The sequence below is a fragment of the Odontesthes bonariensis genome, chromosome 6 (genome assembly GCF_027942865.1).
Source record: "Odontesthes bonariensis isolate fOdoBon6 chromosome 6, fOdoBon6.hap1, whole genome shotgun sequence".
Classification (NCBI taxonomy): domain Eukaryota; kingdom Metazoa; phylum Chordata; class Actinopteri; order Atheriniformes; family Atherinopsidae; genus Odontesthes; species Odontesthes bonariensis.
Genome location: NC_134511.1, coordinates 1,904,669 through 1,923,566, shown reverse-complemented (window position 1 = coordinate 1,923,566; position 18,898 = coordinate 1,904,669). Strand labels below are relative to the sequence as shown.

General features: G+C 41.1%; 5 protein-coding genes and 1 non-coding gene across 6 annotated transcripts; all 6 read right to left on the bottom strand.

Moving 5' to 3' along the window:
- Positions 1–1,240: 1,240 nt before the first annotated feature.
- trnag-ucc (transfer RNA glycine (anticodon UCC)) lies at positions 1,241–1,312 on the bottom strand. The gene has a single exon. It is a non-coding gene; the product is annotated as a tRNA-Gly (tRNA).
- Positions 1,313–2,530: 1,218 nt separating this feature from the next.
- Positions 2,531–3,207, bottom strand: LOC142381797 (histone H1-like). The gene has a single exon (XM_075467028.1). It carries the CDS (start codon positions 3,179–3,181, stop codon positions 2,552–2,554), a length of 630 nt encoding a protein of 209 aa, XP_075323143.1. The 5' UTR covers positions 3,182–3,207; the 3' UTR covers positions 2,531–2,551.
- Positions 3,208–6,465: 3,258 nt separating this feature from the next.
- On the bottom strand, positions 6,466–7,203 carry LOC142381802 (histone H2B). The gene has a single exon (XM_075467034.1). The coding sequence runs from the start codon at positions 7,174–7,176 to the stop codon at positions 6,802–6,804; it is 375 nt and encodes a 124-aa protein (XP_075323149.1). The 5' UTR covers positions 7,177–7,203; the 3' UTR covers positions 6,466–6,801.
- Positions 7,204–10,216: 3,013 nt separating this feature from the next.
- LOC142381800 (histone H3) lies at positions 10,217–10,737 on the bottom strand. Its single transcript, XM_075467031.1, has one exon. The coding sequence runs from the start codon at positions 10,696–10,698 to the stop codon at positions 10,288–10,290; it is 411 nt and encodes a 136-aa protein (XP_075323146.1). The 5' UTR covers positions 10,699–10,737; the 3' UTR covers positions 10,217–10,287.
- A 2,366-nt stretch (positions 10,738–13,103) lies between these two features.
- LOC142381801 (histone H2B) lies at positions 13,104–13,658 on the bottom strand. The gene has a single exon (XM_075467032.1). It carries the CDS (start codon positions 13,615–13,617, stop codon positions 13,243–13,245), a length of 375 nt encoding a protein of 124 aa, XP_075323147.1. The 5' UTR covers positions 13,618–13,658; the 3' UTR covers positions 13,104–13,242.
- A 484-nt stretch (positions 13,659–14,142) lies between these two features.
- On the bottom strand, positions 14,143–14,813 carry LOC142381805 (histone H4). The gene has a single exon (XM_075467037.1). The coding sequence runs from the start codon at positions 14,783–14,785 to the stop codon at positions 14,474–14,476; it is 312 nt and encodes a 103-aa protein (XP_075323152.1). The 5' UTR covers positions 14,786–14,813; the 3' UTR covers positions 14,143–14,473.
- Between the last annotated feature and the right edge of the window lie 4,085 nt (positions 14,814–18,898).

Below are 18,898 nucleotides of genomic sequence, written 5' to 3'. Positions count from 1 at the left end.
GCTGGTTAGCTAGTTATTTCAGGTTATTGATATATATATATTGATTATTGAATGCAATTCATTATGGTCACTCTGCTGCTTTCAGTTAGCAATCGGTGCTTGCCGTTCTTTTAGCCATCAGAAGTCGTCAGCCAAGTATCAGCCAAGTTTACTTATATAGGCCGACTGCATTTCAGGACGTTTATTTAGCGTCTGTTATGTAGCCTACGTTGTGCATGTGTACTGTGAACCACCAACGAGTATGCTTGTGTAGGCTACTGGAGTGGAAAAAGTAATGCTACAGATGATACTTTCAAATAATGAGTTGATGAATGGAAAACGGCTCCTGGTTTATGATTTGTTTTATCATAAACTCTGAGAAAGCTTGCAACTGAAGGAGATGTGTTAAGCCAAATTAGACGGGCGTTCATCAACTTTAGTAGTTGTTAGATGCCGACATTTTCGAGAAGTTCATAGGCCAAGGGCAACATGTGCAGGTGAAACTACAATTTGAAAGAAAATAATCTTGGTTATGTAGATCCAACTATCCAACGATCCAACTATGAATGTGAAGGGAGGGCCCTTCACATTCATAGTTTTCAAATGATGTAGATTTTTTTTTAATATTGTGAGCCATCAGTCATTGTCTTTAAAGGTAAAATAGTTGTAAATGTTGTCATGTACCAGTGATTTACACATAGGCTTACATAGACCTGCAATTAATATGTAATTATATTTTAATCAAGTTGCAAAACTGTATTTCAGTGTACAATTCTTGAGCATTTTTTTTTTTTTGTATTTCTGAATGCAGGGTCAATGCTTAGACATGTGCAAGGAGCTCCTCAAGACCAGGAGGAAGATTTAGATGTTGAACTATCCACCAGCAGCTCAAGCACACATCATCAACCACCAATCTGTGCAGACTCTGCAACAGCACCCAGCCCTGACCAACAACCATCAACTTGGAGTTTAGGTACGGATACAACACAGCCCACAAGCACCACTTCTGGCAGAGTGAGGCCATCAGCAAGTGACATTTTGTCTGCTGTGGTTGTGCACATGTTGCTCATTTAATTACATGTTAATGCAAAGTTATTTTGGAAATAAAGAGAAACGTACAGACAATTACTGAATTGATGTCTATTTTCGGGGGGGGGGGGGGGCACCACAATGTATTTGTGCTTAGGCCACCCAAATGGCTGGCGCCGGCCCTGACTGATGTGTTATCAGCCCAAGATCTCATCTTTAAAAAAAAGTCAGCTGCGTTGGCCGGGAATCGAACCCGGGTCAACTGCTTGGAAGGCAGCTATGCTAACCACTATACCACCAACGCTGTGGAGAACAACATCTGGCCCATCTGTTAGCTGTGGTCACACCATCCTTCACATACTTCATAATTATCTGAAGCATTAAAAATACTGCTGATTTAATATGAAGTGAGTGAAAGTTCAGCAGGAATTATTACTGATTCTGATCCTGATGTGATGTGAAACAACAGAATTCAGATGTTAGGTGGCCTCGTCTCGGAGTTTGTTGATCAGGAAATGAAGAGCGTGAACTTTGATGATGTTGTTCCTGTAATAATGTACTTTATCCTTTAACAGCTGTCAGATTGGCAAAGAGTTGAGGGTGGGATGAAAGAGAAGAAATATTTTACTCTTTTTGTTGAGCCGGATGTAAAATTTGAGGAGGTGAAGGAAAGATGGAGGAAAAGTGGTTGAGGACTCAGGAAAAGCCGTCAGTTCCGTGATCAGAGGCGGATTCCAGGATGAGGTTGAATGTTCGTGAGATGATGTAATGAGACGTGAGCGCACATTCCTGCTGTGTTTGTGCAGCAATTCCTGCTGAATGTGGAGAGTTTTTCCTTTAATCAGCAGCAGATGATGGGTCTCTGAAAGCGGGCGGTGCTGAGTTTCTGGGCCATTCTACGTAAGAGTACATTAATATTTTGCCTGTCGTTTTCTCGAAAATTCGACTTCAGTGTCAACTTCATTCTCGACAGGCAAAATATTCTATTAATATTATATCAATATATAAAATATTTTGTCTTATGCCTGGCCCTAATAGTCTTCTGTACCATTCTGAGGTAATTCAGTGAAGAAAGAAAGTTTATTAAAGTTGAAAGTGTTGTAAACAGCCTGATATGGATGGATGTGTGTAAAGGAAAGACTACTTGTGAATGCGAGCGAGAGGCTGGGACACTAACAGAGCCTGAGAAGCAGTTTTATTTGCTTATTTTCCTGTTCATATTGTGTTTTCTGTATGACTATTTGTTTACTTTAGTCTTTAATATGTGTGAAAGTGAGTGTCTGAGATGAGTTTGAGCCTTAAAGCGGAAGGCAGATGTGTGAGAATAATGATTAAGTGGAGCAAAGTGATGATAAATCAGTACAGCTAAAACATTTGTAATAATAAATGAATAACTTAGTGTATTACATAAAAATATTTTGCAGGGTTTAATGTGAGCTGCTGTGGTGTCTGTGTGTGTAAAGGAGGATTGGGCTCTTTAGCGGAGGCTGTGGTGGCTCTTAGAAGAGCCTTTGTTCGGGGTGTTATTGCGTTTCGGGGCCGTTTACTTCTTGGCCTTCCTGGCTGCGGGCTTCTTGGCGGCAGTTTTCTTGGCTGCGGGCTTCTTGGCTTTGGCCGCTTTGGGCTTCTTAGCGGCGGGCTTCTTGGGGCTCTTCTTGGCTGCTGCGGGCTTTTTGGCGGCGGCGGCGGCTTTCTTGGCCGGAGCCTTCTTCGGGGACTTCTTGGCCGCTGCTGCGGGTTTCTTGGCGGCGGGCTTCTTGGCCGCGGTGGTCTTCTTGGCGGCGGGCTTCTTGGCTCTAACGGGAGCCTTCTTCTTCACCACCTTCTTCACCGGTTTGGCGGCTTTGGGCTCCTTCTTGGCCAGCTTGAAGGATCCGGAGGCCCCCGTGCCCTTGGTCTGACTCAGGGTGCCGGCGGTGACCAGCTTGGTGACGGCGGTGTTGATCCGTTTGTTGGACTTGGTGACGTCGACGCCGTTCCCGGCCAGCATCTTTTTGAGCGCCGCCAGAGACATGCCCTTGCGCTCCTTGGACTCGGCCACGGCGGCCACGATGAGCTTGGAGAGGCTGGGTCCGTCCTTGGCGGCCCGGGGAGCGGCCTTCTTCTTCGGGGACTTGGCCGGGGCTTTAGCCGGGGCTTTGGCCGGCGCGGCTGCTGGAGCTTCTTCTGCCATGTTTGCGTGTCGCTGTTCAACTGAACGTCTCGAGCTCAGAGCAGGAGGCGGGACTTATTACACACATGAGAACCGTGGAGAGGCAACGCACTCTGCCGCTCTGCCGCCGCCTCGAATGCGGCCACACTTGTGTTTTCTCCGCCGCGTTTTCCACGCTAAATCCCCCCAAAACCAACGTTTTCCGACACAAGTCCGATTGGAGCAGGAGGGAAACCCTCGTCCCTCCACACTGAGCTCACGTTCGGCTTCCAGGACTTTTTCTCTCGGTTCCAGGAGGCTTCAAACCGCTCCGATACTCGGTCACTTGGAGCGGCTCGCAGCGAGTTTTCTCCACATTTCGTCTCCTAAAACGTCTAAAAGCGCTTTGTACGGGATATAAGAGCGATGTTCCCGTTAGCAGAGACATCTGTGGACAGAATTAAGACGAAATGGTGGATCTGCGGGGATTTGTTGAGTTGTAACGGAGGAAGTTTTGGCTGGAAGTAAACACACGGTCGCTGCTGCTGCTCGGGGCGGATATTCCTGTCACAGATGATCCTCAGGAACAGACTTCCTGTCTCCTCTAAACACACATTAATCAATAATTACGCCTAAAACACAATAATGATGGTCACCGACACCTTCAGATAAAAATAAAATGCTTCTTTTTGTCTTGTAAAAAGACATGAGGTTAAATGTTAGTGAAGCTGTTCCCCCACACAGATTCATTAGCTAACACAGTTACATCCACATAAAGGGGATCCATCAGATAATCCATTATTTTAACATCTGTAACTGTATGTTGAGTCCACAGTTCGGGTTAATGTTATTGAGGGCAATCGTCCCTTTAATTAAAAGAACACATGATGACCATATAAAAGGCGGCTGCCTTTGCGCATGTTGCTAAAACTGGAGATCAGACTGAGATGGATGCTTTGAAATGTAAAATAGCTCAATATAAAAAGGCTTCGGCTCCCAAACTGAAGCAGGATAAGGCGGACGGAGTGTTGATGAGTTTAGAAGCCAACAATACAGCCACTGATGTCCACGCTGCGACGGGAGTTAAGTTCCTCGGTGTCTGGGTAGAAAGAAAAGAGCTAAACGAGTGTGAGAAGTTGAGAAATGGAAGAATAAAAACTCTGATTATAAAGCTAAATGGTTCCTAAACTCTTGATTTTAGTAACTTTGCTCCCTTCAAACTAAAAACTATATTGATCTTAATAAATAAATAATGATCCAAAGTTTATTTTGGGAACAAAGCAGAAAGTCCCTGAAGGATTTCTGATGTATAGAAATGAAAAAGAGCAGTTTCAGGGCATCAGAAGCACAAAGTTAATCATTCACTTTATAAAAAATATGCTTCTTGGTTTGAAGGAAACTAAAGCCAGCGGAACAAATATCAACAGACTAAACATCTTGGATTGTTAGTAATTAATGAAGATATAACAGAATGGATGGATGGATGGATAATTTACATTATATTGTACTATGATGATACTTGTGCAAATGTTATAAATGCAAAATGAGCAGTTGTGCAAATTGTTATTGTTATTGTTTTTAGGAGAGACTTCATGCCTGTTGAGCTTGAAGTTCTCTTCCAGCCAGAGGGGAGGTGTTGTAGATGGTGATGGCTGCTGGTAGGAAGGATTTCCTGAATCGGTCCTTGTGTGAGCTGGATGAGCCTGTTGGAAAAGGAGCTCTGCTGTCCAACCAGCAGCTGGTGGAGAGGATGGGTGGGAGGAAGGATCTCAGCTTCCTCAGAAAATACAGTCGGCTCATCCCCTTCTTGTAGACGGCATCGGTGTTGGTCCTCCAGTTCAGTCCGTTGTCCAGGTGCACTCCCAGGTTGTGTTCCCACAAGAAAATGTCCAAAGTTGAACCGTAACAAGAAGCAGAATCTCCTCCATCTTCTGCTGGAACCGTAGAGATGAAGGAACAAATGGCTGCTGTGGGTTTTAACATGGAAATAAATATAAAATCCGTCTTTCATCAGCCCCTTTCACACTGCGACCCGCTACCTTAGCGGGTCCAAATTGCACCTTCGACCCGCGTCGAGCAATGTGAACGCTTGGCGTGTTGGTGACCCGTGTCGCCTGAAGCCGAGTTCCGGGGGAGTTGCCTAGAGGCAGAGCGTCACACGAAACACATAAAATGCTGGGCGTGCACAATGACGTAGGCACAAGCCATGCGTCGGAGGTAGGGTTAAATAGAGTTAGGTAGAGTAGAATAGAGTACTATTTATTAATCCCGAAGGAAATTCAGGTGTCAAGTAGCAATATCAATACAAAAAACACAAGGCACTATACACAACATTGCACATATAACAGCCATATAACTCTTCCATATATTACACATATATCAGCCATATAGCTCTTCCATACAATCAGCAAAAAAATCACCTTGAGGACTCGTTTTTGCAATTGTATATGCAGTTCATGGAGATGTTATTTTACGGGGTGTGGATGGTTACAACGTGGGATGCCGCCGAAGAACATATGCGGAGAATACAAGAGCACTATATTATTACTGACTTAAAGACCAACAATTGTAAATATTTGAATTTGAAATTGTATCAATTGTAAGTCGCTTTGGATAAAAGTGTCTGCTAAATGCATAAATATAAACTTGATCTCATAATCAATACACTTGTTCCTGTTTGTCTTTGATCGCTAATGGCTGATGAATGTGTGCACGGGGTGCAAAATAAGCAACATTTTATTTCTGACTTTGTAGCCAACACGTCACTAACTTAGAATTTGTCTTCTCTTCATCAACGTACAGAATTGAAAACTAAACCTTGTGCTCCTCCTTTTAGGAATTAGAGCTACAGCTAAAGCTGTAACAACATAATTTATTCAACATGTACATTGTTCATGATTTTCCTTCAGTAAACTAAGTGTATTTATGCTTTAAATTAGACATTAAATGTAATTTGCACATTGCTGCTGCTTCTGGGATACATCACCAATTACTTTTTAAATAAACATTTAAGAGATGAGATTAATAATACTAATTTTAAAATCTTTACTTCGGTCAGTCACAGAATAGATTTTAAAAGCCTGCTGATGGTTTCCATCTGTGATCTGTTCAGAGAATATAAAGCCAGCAGAGCTCTTAGATCCAAGGACTCAGGTCAGCTGGTCCAGTCCAGAGTCCAGACTAAACATGGAGAAGCAGCATTTAGCTGTTATGCTGCAAACAAGTGGAACAAACTGCCAGTGGAGATTAAACTTTCACCAAATGGAGACATTTTTAAATCCAGGTTAGAAACATTTCTGTTCTCATGTGTCTATGCATGAAATCTGCACGATATCTTTGAACTTATCTGGACTGTTGCTCGTTTTTAAATTCATTTAAATGATTTTATTTGTTTCTCTTTATATTCTTTTGTGTAATTTTAATGCTTCTTCCACTCCCTGCTGCAATGCTTTTATATTCTGTGAAGCACTTTACGTATACAAACAATTCAATGTGCTATAAATAAATTTGATTTAAATACAGCTAATTTTCCCTGCATCGTTCTCGATTGATAGATACACATCATTGACATCCATCAAAGTATGACAGCAGGATAGTGAGCTCTCAGGGCTGGGTGGGTGGCTCTTAGAAGAGCCGTTGGGTTGTTGGTGCAGCAGAGCTGGTTACTTGGAGCTGGTGTACTTGGTGACGGCCTTGGTGCCCTCGGACACGGCGTGCTTGGCCAGCTCACCGGGCAGCAGGAGGCGCACGGCGGTCTGGATCTCCCTGGAGGTGATGGTGGAGCGCTTGTTGTAATGAGCCAGGCGGGACGCCTCCGCGGCGATGCGCTCAAAGATGTCGTTGACGAAGGAGTTCATGATGCTCATGGCCTTGGAGGAGATGCCGGTGTCGGGGTGGACCTGCTTCAGCACCTTGTACACGTAGATGGCGTAGCTCTCCTTCCTGGACTTTCTCCTCTTCTTGCCGCCCTTGCCGGCGGTCTTGGTCACGGCTTTCTTGGAGCCCTTTTTGGGGGCAGACTTGGCGGGTTCGGGCATGTTTATTCTCCGGAACTTTACAGCAACGAATGAGATGCTGTCGGCAGAGAGACTCTTCTTATTCAGACTGTATGGAAATCCCACTGCGCTGTCCCCCGGCTGTGATTGGCTGAGCCGGAGCTGAGGGGGAGGGGCGCGTTTCCATGGTAACAGTCTTTGTTCCGCTGCAGTCCGGAGACAGTTTGAGCTCAGAAGAAGCAGATTATATTATAAATTATTATTATATATATATATATATATATATATATATATATATATATATATATATATATATATATATATATATTAAGATAAAAAGGAGAAATAATGTGGTTGAACAATAAGAGTCAAATTAATCGTCAGATCCAGTGAAAACATCATTTTATTGGAGTTTAACGCTAGTCGTCTATTGTTCCGTCACGTCAACTTAACTCGCCGGATTGGATGCCTAGTGTCCCCGTGTTGCTACTACAGTGGGCGTGTATACGAAGTTGTAGATAGAACATACGGTAGAATGGCTCCGGGGGAAAGTAAATAACTTGTGATTTTATCCGAAGTTTCGGAGTTTTGGAGGGAAATTAATGTGTATAAATCGTCAGCAATGGAACATTATTTCATATTGCACCATGGATGTGGATCTGCAAGCGAGGAGAGCTGCTATTGTGCTGCTGCTGCGACACAGGAGATCTCCTTCTCGCTGCATCACCTATCCCTGCACCTTTTCTCTGATTTAAAAATGAAACATGAACAAGACATCTTGTGAAAACATGGCCATGGGTGTGATTTGGTTCTTTTGGATTGAACCTCTATTCCTTGATGGTCATTACTTTACTGCAAAAGTGGAGATGCTCACAATTGCCTGATGTTTTAGGTGTGTTTATTCGCCTATAATCGTTTTAGCACAGCCATTCTGGCCACTGCTGCTGTTCATTTTGCCCGCAATAGCAATGACATGAGCAATACCCGAAACGTTCAGGGGTGAATAAACAAAGGGAAAAAAAGCTACATGGTCTATTGTCATTGGGTAACGCACTACGTCTGCCGTGGCAAATTTGCATAAACTTCGAGCGAGCCCAACTTTTTGACGTGCCGCAGGTCCCCCGCTCGCCGTGCCGGAATCCCAGCATGCTTTGCAAGCACGGCGACAACAATCGGCCGGATTTCATTGAAAATGAACTGAATACGTTGGATGCGGCTTGCGTTGACGGAACAATGGACGACTAGCGTAAAACAAAATAGTTGGACAGAGGAAGATTAATATCACGACATTCTTAAACTGAAAAGTCTGTCGGAGTCATTTCTAAGTATATTTTATCTCCACATGATCAGCCAGTATATATATATATATATACTTTCACGATGTGGGACAGAAAGATGGAAAAAATAAAGACAGAGAAAGAGGAGAAGTTGGTGTAGATGCTCGTCTTAAAGGAAACTAGACTTCTTATAAACCTTTTTTTGTCAGGCTTATAACATGTTGATCACCACATTGTTGAGGTCTTTATGGATTAAAGCAGTTTTTATCAGTAAAATCAGACATGTTGAGCCCCGCCTGCATCATATCATCTTTAATAATATAGATAAATCATAACAGAAAGCAGATTATTTCCTCACCCAAACCCCTTTATTCGAGTCCTTTTATTCTAATGATCACGGGGCCTTTTCAGTTCGCTCAGCTGGCCACGATTTGTTGAATAAATCTCTTCAAAGAGAAGTTTACGGATTATTGGTGATGTTTTGTACGTTCTCTTAATGCTGTGTATGACGGGGCTCTGAGGTTTATCACCAACATAACATCCATCGTTCGCTGGATGTTTTAGTCCCAACAGAAGGAACTGAGATGGGAAACAGGGAGCCATGCCACACAACTCTTATTCTGAGTAAATGTTTAAAGCTGATTGCTGTTTTAGCTCCAACTCTGCTCCCATCTTTATTTCAAAAGAAGCGGGAGTTAAATCATTCTGTTCATAATTATTTTATTGTTACAATATAATAATGTTAGAATATTATTATTTAGGTTATTTAAATGTTCTATCTGTTCACAGTTTCATACATTTTATTATATTTTTGCACTGAATGTTAATTTATTTTCTGTTTGGGTTATTTGCATTTGTTAACCCTCCTGTTGTCTTGAGGGTCAAAAGTGACCCACCACCATGTTTAGCTGTAGAAAAAATACCTTAAACTATCTTTTTCCAACTTGAAATGTTATGACTTTTCCTAAAGGGACCCCATCATTAGAAAAAGTCATACTTTATTTTTGTTTATGTTTCCATGTGGGCTGTACACCACTAGGGTACATAGATTGTCTTATGGGTCATTTTTGACCCGTGAATTATAAAAACATTTAAAACACCAGAAAAAAGTTCACTGTTTTTTACTTCACATTTATAATAGCAATAATAAACCTTTATTATGTAAAAGAAAACTGAGAAAACAAGAAAACTGTTGGTCCAACTGACAGTTGGTTTGTGGTAAAAAAAAAATATATATATATATATACACACATGATAAAAAATGTATTGAATTGAGTTGAATAGATAAATAACAGGTGGTTTCATCATACAAAATAGATTTTGGATTTAAAATTCAATTAAGTTGCTTTATTTTGGGCCTTTGGTAGGGCGGCTCATTTTTGACCCGTAGGACAAAAGGGGAGTAAACACAATGTTAAGAGTGCACAAAGGGTTAAGAGAGAAGGAAAGAAAAATAAATGGGTTTTTTAGCCTTTTTCACAATGATGGAACTTGTTGTACAGTATACCAATCCTACTATTAGCCAAATTTACTTTTGCTATGTTATACCAATTCTACTGTAAGCTAAAGTTACCTGATTGATGTTTTTATTTACCTGTATTTTTTCTATATCTTTATGTAAAGCACAGTTGCCTGTGGTATGAAATGCGCTACATAAATAAAGATTGATCCCATTACTAGTTAGAAAAGCCTGAATCAGGGTCATAAATACCTAATTAATTTGAAACATTGATTAAAAGGCACATTATGTACTCAAAGATAATGTAATTATGTTATCATACGAAATTAAAGCAAACTGATGTAGGATGAAGCTCTCAGGTGGAGGTGTGTGGCTCTTAAAAGAGCCGTTGTGTGGTTGAAAACCGGCGGGGTCAGTCTAAGCCCTCTCCCCGCGGATGCGGCGGGCCAGCTGGATGTCTTTGGGCATGATGGTGACCCTCTTGGCGTGGATGGCGCACAGGTTGGTGTCCTCGAACAGGCCGACCAGGTAGGCCTCGCTGGCCTCCTGCAGAGCCATGACGGCGGAGCTCTGGAAGCGCAGGTCGGTCTTGAAATCCTGAGCGATCTCCCTGACCAGCCGCTGGAAGGGCAGCTTGCGGATCAGCAGCTCGGTGGACTTCTGGTAGCGGCGGATCTCCCTCAGAGCCACGGTGCCGGGCCTGTAGCGGTGAGGCTTCTTCACGCCGCCGGTGGCCGGGGCGCTCTTGCGGGCGGCCTTGGTGGCCAGCTGCTTCCTGGGGGCTTTGCCTCCGGTGGATTTACGGGCGGTCTGCTTGGTTCTGGCCATCGTTTCTGTGTCAAACACACAAGGAAGAAAGAGATAGAAGAGTGTGAGGCTGAGAGGAGAGCCGCTGCTCTTAAGCTGTGGCCCCGGCGGGGAAGCGGTGACGCTGCTGCGGACCTCCGGCTCCTGATTGGACAGCGGCTCAGCCCCGGCTCCTGATTGGACAGCGGCTCCTCGCGGAGCTCAGCCCCGCCCCGACGAGGCAGCTCCCGCCTGAATGCGCGCTGCTTATTGGAGCAAAGTGTTTTGAAAAAGTCCGCTAAAGGGAGAGCGGGCCGCCCCCTGCGGCTCTGCGGGACAAAGAGCCTCCAACGGCTGTTAGAGGACAGAACCGACCTGAGCTTATGGATGTTTTAAAGAAACATCTAAACAGCCATTAATATAAAGACATATATTTTAAATAAAAAGATAACTGGATGATGTTTATTTAGACCTGATGTTTGGGTTTTACTTCATAATTCAATTCAATTCAAATTCAAAATGTATTTATATAGCACATTAAAACAGCCTCAGCTGACCAAAGTGCTTCACAACATCTGCATCACAAGAGAGTCATCAATAAAAGCTATAAGAATGACTTCATCACAGATGAAAATAAAATTTGAGATAAAATTAGCAACAAAATAACAATAACAATTAAAAGTAGCAAGCCAAGGTGCCAGGGAAAAGAGATGTTTTCAGTCCCGATTTAAACATAATAATGGATATTTAAATGTTCTCAGATGTGTCATTTTAATTTAAAATAATTGTGAGAATGCTTTAAGGCATCTCCCTCTTTCCAACCTAACTACTTCTGCATGTTTTCAGCTAGAGACACCATTCAAACTTTAAATGGGTCACAAGACATTCAGCTATTACCAATTGTTTCAGCTTTTTCAAATCTTCAGCCAATTTTAAAACATGTTTCAAAAACATGAACATTTTGCTCCTTGATTTTTATGAATGAGCACACAGTTGAGAGGGTCCTGATAAGTTTAAATTGTTTTCATTTTTTCAAACCTCTAACTGTCATACAGTTTAACTTAGAGAAACAAATTATACCTCAAAATGTAGGAAAATTAGTCCTCTTTCAGCCAATGTAACTACTAAAGAGCTCACATTTACAGAATTTCAGATATGAGCCTTGAACCGAGATCAACCTCTCAAATTCTCTGACTAACTCCTAAAAAAATCTAAAAAAAAAAAATCACAAAATTCCTTCAACCAATACTTTGGCAAGAGTTGTAAATTACTTTCTCAGCTCAAAAAGATTTGACCCATTTTCCTTTAAATAGTTTATGTTTATTACCTATTATTGATGAATATGTAGCAGAAAATCAGAAAAGTCAAGGTTTATTTAAATGTAAATGTCCTCCAATTCTAGAATGATTCCTGAGAATGTGTCGAGGTAACGAACGGGTCATTCCTTCAGTTCGGTACACTTTGAGCTGGACCCGTGACATTATATGATATGCAATGAAATCACATTTAAAGTTCTGATCCCCTTTATACCATAAAACACAACAATAAGTAAAGAGGATGAAATAATTAAAGATAATTTTTATCAGATCTTTTTTGTAAACAGGCCAAACTTCTTGTTTGTTCAGCCACAGTTTCAATTATAAAAATTAAACTAATCTATATTTTTGTTCATTTTTAATACTTTAAAACGTGTGAATATCCCTTTAAATATACCCTCTGAAGGTTCCTCTGGTCACGTGGGCCTCAGGAAGTAGAAGCAGGTAGTTTTGGAGGGAAAATCAACTATAGGAAGTAGTTACAACGCAGTGGCGGCTGGATATTTTTTAGGTCGGGTTGTGCCACATCCAGTGACTGTCAAACGAATGAGTTAATGCAGAAAGTAAAGTAAGATATTTCCATACATTCAACAATTACTTTATTCCATCATGAAATAACACTGACCAATACCAGAACATCTTGATGTAGTAACTCGCAAAGGAAAATTCAGAATATGAATAATAATAGTATTTTGTATTTTTTAGGACTCGGACTTATCGGGGCTGTCATGTAGAAAAATGTCGCCTGTTGAGAGTCTAACCGCCTTATTTTAGGCTTGGGGTGGTAAAATTGTCGCCCTTCGTGGAAACACTTTGACAGTGCTGATTGGATAAATATGTATAATAGGTTTGACAATATGATTATGCTATTGGCTAATCTGTTACAAAATCCCGCCTCCTCGGGTCGATTTCTACACCACCCCTGAGTTAATAAATGTTACAAACCTTCCTGTGGTAACCACATGCGAGCATCTTACTTATCCCATTGACTGCAATGGCTAACTTTAGCCAAAACTGTCAGGATTGGTAGTGAGAGATAGTTGTATACTATAGAATTATCCAATACTGTAAAAAGGCAGTAAATTGTGAGACAGTCACAAAGTTATCTTTTTTGATGAGATACCAAAATAAAAAATGTCTTTCCATACCCAACATGTTAACCCCGTCATGTATTGTCTTTGTATGAACTACAGCAGGATAATGAGCTCTCAGGGCTGGGTGGGTGGCTCTTAGAAGAGCCGTTGGGTTGTTGTTGGGGCAGCAGAGCTGTTTACTTGGAGCTGGTGTACTTGGTGACGGCCTTGGTACCCTCGGACACGGCGTGCTTGGCCAGCTCACCGGGCAGCAGGAGGCGCACGGCGGTCTGGATCTCCCTGGAGGTGATGGTGGAGCGCTTGTTGTAGTGAGCCAGGCGGGACGCCTCGGCGGCGATGCGCTCAAAGATGTCGTTGACGAAGGAGTTCATGATGCTCATGGCCTTGGAGGAGATGCCGGTGTCGGGGTGGACCTGCTTCAGCACCTTGTACACGTAGATGGCGTAGCTCTCCTTCCTGGACTTTCTCCTCTTCTTGCCGCCCTTGCCGGCGGTCTTGGTCACGGCTTTCTTGGAGCCCTTTTTGGGGGCAGACTTGGCGGGTTCGGGCATGTTTATTCTCCGGTACTTTACAGCAACGAATGAGCAGCTGACGGCAGAGAGATTCTTCTTATCCAGACTGTATGGAAATCACACTGCGCTGTCCCCCGGCTGTGATTGGCTGAGCTGTTTAGGGGTGGGGCTCTGATGACGGTTTGTTCTGACAACTCACAGATTCTCTTTTAGAATCAGAATCGCCTTTATTGTCATTATAATTTACATAACAATGAAATTTAGTTGCAACTCCAAAGGTGCTTATAAAGAAATTAAAACAAAACTATGTTCAAAATATATTTAAATATATTTAAATAAAATGAAATAAAATGAAGGCACAATATGAAATATAAAATAATATATGGTAGTGAATGGAACAGAGTTATTTGAACTTATAAAATATTGCACGTTTTTTCGGAATTTCACCTATTGCGTGAATGGAACAGAGTTATTTAAACTAATTTAATTTCTGAAATATGTTGGATTAAAACTACATAATAATGTCGAACAAATAACAAGTGAAATTGTGAGTTCTTTTTATAATTTTAAAACGTTCACTTTGATTTATGTTAAGGCTCATTGGCAGTTTTAAATATGACGGCGGTTATTTCAAAGTTATTATCAAAGTTATTTTGCTGTATTGATAAGAACCCAAATCATTTAATGTACAAAGCTGGAATTCATTCATATATATTCCATAGTGGTGTTGTGGATGCTTTGCTGGGTTCTTTAACTATGAAGTGATTTAGCTATGACGTATGAAAGAGTTCAACAAATTTTTTTTTGTGTTTATGAGTGAGATCGGAGCTCTTGAGAGGAGGTGGGGGGGCTCTTAAAAGAGCCGTTGTGTTCTCGGTGATGTGTCCCGGCAGATTTAACCTCCGAAGCCGTACAGAGTACGGCCCTGCCTCTTGAGCGCGTACACCACGTCCATGGCGGTGACCGTCTTCCTCTTGGCGTGCTCGGTGTAGGTGACTGCGTCACGGATGACGTTCTCCAGGAAGACCTTGAGCACCCCGCGAGTCTCCTCGTAGATGAGGCCGGAGATTCTCTTGACTCCGCCGCGGCGGGCCAGGCGGCGGATGGCGGGTTTGGTGATTCCCTGGATGTTATCACGGAGCACTTTCCGGTGCCGCTTGGCGCCTCCTTTGCCGAGTCCTTTACCTCCCTTTCCTCTGCCGCTCATTGTGACTGATTCTGTTGATCTCAAAGTTCAATATGAGTCTGAGCGGCAGACACTCAGTATTTACATCTGAGCTGCGGACGTAAAGGAGGACAGTTGGCGCCAGATTCGGTGGGAGGGGCCAAACTCAACGGCTCCTCCAACGGTAGGATTTTTGACACTTCTCCAAAAACACATCTGTAACTCTGTGAGTTTTTGTCATTCAAACATATAAGTGACACCATTAAAAACCTTGAAACTTCTACTTTTTAAATATAAATAAATTATATAGCTGGCCCTTTTTAAGGAGAGTGAAAAGAAATCTTTGGATTTTCTGTACTCTCTGACTGCAGCAGCCTCCTAGGCCACACCTATCGCTAGTCACATGTTACTGCATACAGAAGGGCAAAGTAACGAAAACTCTCTGGAAGTGCACAGTGTGTGATGTCTACCTCTGCCTTCAACCAGACAGAAACTGTTATGTTGCTTGGCACAACTGATTGGAACTGAATCTTACTGTAGATCTACTACACCAGGGGTTCCCAAACTTTTCCATGCCAAGGCCCCTCAAACAGTATTAGCTTCTGTCCGGAGACCCCCTTTGCAAACCTCTGTAGTTCACTAAATAATCTATGTTCCTGGTTTGTACGTTTACATTCTGCTCATACAAACGCAATGTATGTCCAAGACTTTAAAGCTGCCGTCGGCAACTTTTTTTTAGTCATATTAGCTTGAACTGTCATGGGATTCTGAAAGGAGAATATTAAATAGGCTGTTTAGGAAAAATCCCGAATTCTATAGCTCCCTCTGAAGCCTGTAATCGTGCTTGCTAAAATTGAGCGCTCCCGGCTGTTTTTAACCAATCACGTTAGCTTTATTATTGATCTATTATCTGAGCAGAACAGTCACCAACCACGTCTTCCATGCTGAGCGTAAGTCTGCCCCCAGCTTGTGTGCGCGCACACTGGTGTGAACTCACGTGCACAACCTCGTCCACAGAGGGGGAGGGACCTGAAAGTTGTATCAGTTCGAATTTTCCGACTTTAGACTCGGAATTTTGAAAACCTGCCGACGGCAGCTTTAAGATGACGTAGCGGGATAAAATAACTGGGTCAGATAAAACGTCTCTTAGGACAGATAGGTCTGGTACAGTAGATGCACGCCTGAAACAACACTCACACACATCGCTTATCACATCCAAAGAACATGACGAAGACGGCGGATGGCCTGCTCACGTCACTAGTAAATGTTCAATGATACGTTGTCAAGTGTAGGTACAACCTCTGAGATAAAGGTGAACATAAATATGAAATGTTTCCGGATCAGGACTTGGTCGGACGGATTTCATGCGAGAACTCTGTCTCTCCGAGTCCAGCGCTGATACTTGATCTGTGACCTCCAATAAATACTTTGTTTAACTTACGACTGCTCCAGCTTGTTCTTGGGCTTCCAATAAAAGAATCGGGCTAACACCACAGACAATGCTACAAAATATGTAAAGAAACATCAACTTTTAGAACGTATTTTCTTTCTTTTCTTCCCGGACAGCAGCTCGCTGTGTGAATGCAGCCTGACTAAATGCTCTTCTTTACGTCTGAAGAAGTCGACCGTTTTTTCGGACTCTGCCGGATGTTTTTGTATCAAGTGACGCTGAAGTTTCGAAAGTTTTGAACCCTCATTTGAGAGGGTCTCCAGACAGAGGACACCATTTTTCTGTGTGGCTGTAAAGCCAAACTTAATGTATGCTGCCTCATACTTTCTGATTTTAGTCGGCCAGTTCTTTCAGTCTCTTCCAAGTCAAAAATCTGTCGATTTTGGCTAAGCTAGCTACACGCTAGCTTGAGGAGCAGAGCAGCTTGAGAACAGGCGCAAACCGCCAGGTCTACGATGTTTTGACTGGCAGCCAATCAGAAAGACAAGCATGGCAAATAACATTTCCATATGATATATTATTATAAATTGTATTTTACAATACTGATTAAAAAAAATGTGACAATTTTTTATAATGATATTTAAAAAAAATTAATTCTATTTTTTTTTTTTTCCTTTTTTTTCCTATCTTCACTCCAATAGAGGCCCCCACTTTGAAAACCACTGTACCACACTAATGCTTGAGCTGCCCTAGTCCCAGGGCAGACTCTTTGTCATGATGCGTATGTGTGTGTACTCTACTTTACTTGAAAAAAAATAACTAACCCTACTTTGCGTCTGTACTGTGTAACTAATGTAATGTACTGTGTAGCAACTTTCTGATTTATACTTTATATTTTCATACTGTGTATTTATATTTTTTGTACTGTCAAGACACTTTTTATACTGCACTGACACAACAGAGTGTGGGGGAAGGCAACAACAATGTCCTGCCCGAGACAGACAATTATCACATGCAGAGTGACAGTTACACACCCATCTAATTACAGTTGTGTTTACCCTCAATTTAAATAAAACTTGTTTGTATTACATTCACTTTACTGTCATATTATTTTTTGTTAGGCTTTTCAGAATACAACCACATGTGTCACTTTTGCATAGATGTTTACAGTTAGTTGAAATACTTGAAAATGTCAAGGTGTCGCAAACTGCCTCAAAGACTCCAGAGGGTTAAGCAACGATCTGACTGTAAAAGTCTGAGTTTGTCACTTTATAAATGACTTTAATATACTTTTGTAGAGTACAGTTAGTTTATTTCTGACTCTGGAAACAGTGAACAATATAAAACAACATATATATGTTTTTTTTAGTTTCCACAATTTTTATGGATTTTTCACAATGAATTATCGAACAGACACATAGACAGCAATAACAATAAAGAAATAAAATAAGTAATAGATAAGTACATTCAGATATCTTAAGAAATATACATATACAGTATATGTTTAAAAAGGGTAAATAAAATAAATAAATGTATAATAACAATAGTAGTAATAATAATGATAATAAGGGTAAAATAGAATAAAGTCAAATTAATTAAAAGATCAAATAAAATAAATAAATGAATAAGTAAATAAATAAAAGTAAATAATAATAATAATAGTTTGAAGAGGGAAACGGGGGCGGGGATTCCGTTCTCACTTCTGTATTGGTGTCTTAATCCTCATTTAATGGAGTTTGTAAGCTTTTGTAATATTCTAGAAAGGGGGTCCAAATGATATGTTTTTTTATCCTATGAAACACTAAACCCTGATGTAACAGAGGACAATAATTCAAAGTGTCCATGACTGAACTGCAGCTTTATGCAGTAAATGTTTGATTCTGGTCTCTTTTAAAAGTTAACAATGTTATTCTCCCTCCAAACAGTTTGAGATAAAGAAAGATAAAGAAAACTAAAGATAATTCATTTTCCTCTTCATCTAAATCTTTGAATGTAGTTGTGACCAATTAGCTACAAAGCTACAAACCTGATATCTCACCTAATCCAAGTCTAATTTAACAACAGAACTAATCAAATCATATTTTAAACAGGTTTTCGGTTACACTTTAAATAGGAGATGTTCATAAATATAGTTTCTGTTTGTAATTATTATAGCTGATGTTTATTCTCTATTTTTATTTCATAGCTAATGTTTATTATCTATTTGTATTCTATTATATTTGTTTGTTTTTCCTTTAATTGTTTACATATCTTTTATACTGTATGCTGTTGCAACACAATAATTTCCCAAATTGGGAAGAAATAAAGTATCAATCTATCTATCTATCTATCTATCTATCTATCTATCTATCTATCTATCTATCTATCTATCTATCAACGTTCAAATCCACGTTTCTGCTCCTGGGTTCCAGTTTTCTCTGGTGGCTGCGATCCATTTGTCCCGTTTCTCTTTACATTTGGGGAGTTTATTCAAAGATAAGCCGGAATTCTTCCTGAATCTGTTTGTTCTGTCGATAGCTCAGCAGTTTGAAGTGGTTTCACTTCTTCTTCTTTGGGGGATATTTCGGTAGTTAGCATCTGTGGAGCTGCATTACCGCCCCCTGCTGGATTTAAACTGACCTACATCCAGAATCATGCACACAGATGTTTCCCTCTTCTGTTGAGTGTCGATCAGGTTATCATCACCTGTTTTTTTTATTCTCTTTTATTTCTCCTGCACTTTATTCAGTTTACTTTCTTTAAGTCTAAATCTTTTTGAAATATCA

Excerpts from the sequence above, each read along its gene's own strand:
- LOC142381797 (XM_075467028.1), bottom strand. The coding sequence starts at position 3,181 with ATGGCAGAAGAAGCTCCAGCAGCCGCGCCGGCCAAAGCCCCGGCTAAA.
- LOC142381802 (XM_075467034.1), bottom strand. The coding sequence starts at position 7,176 with ATGCCCGAACCCGCCAAGTCTGCCCCCAAAAAGGGCTCCAAGAAAGCC.
- LOC142381800 (XM_075467031.1), bottom strand. The coding sequence starts at position 10,698 with ATGGCCAGAACCAAGCAGACCGCCCGTAAATCCACCGGAGGCAAAGCC.
- LOC142381801 (XM_075467032.1), bottom strand. The coding sequence starts at position 13,617 with ATGCCCGAACCCGCCAAGTCTGCCCCCAAAAAGGGCTCCAAGAAAGCC.
- LOC142381805 (XM_075467037.1), bottom strand. The coding sequence starts at position 14,785 with ATGAGCGGCAGAGGAAAGGGAGGTAAAGGACTCGGCAAAGGAGGCGCC.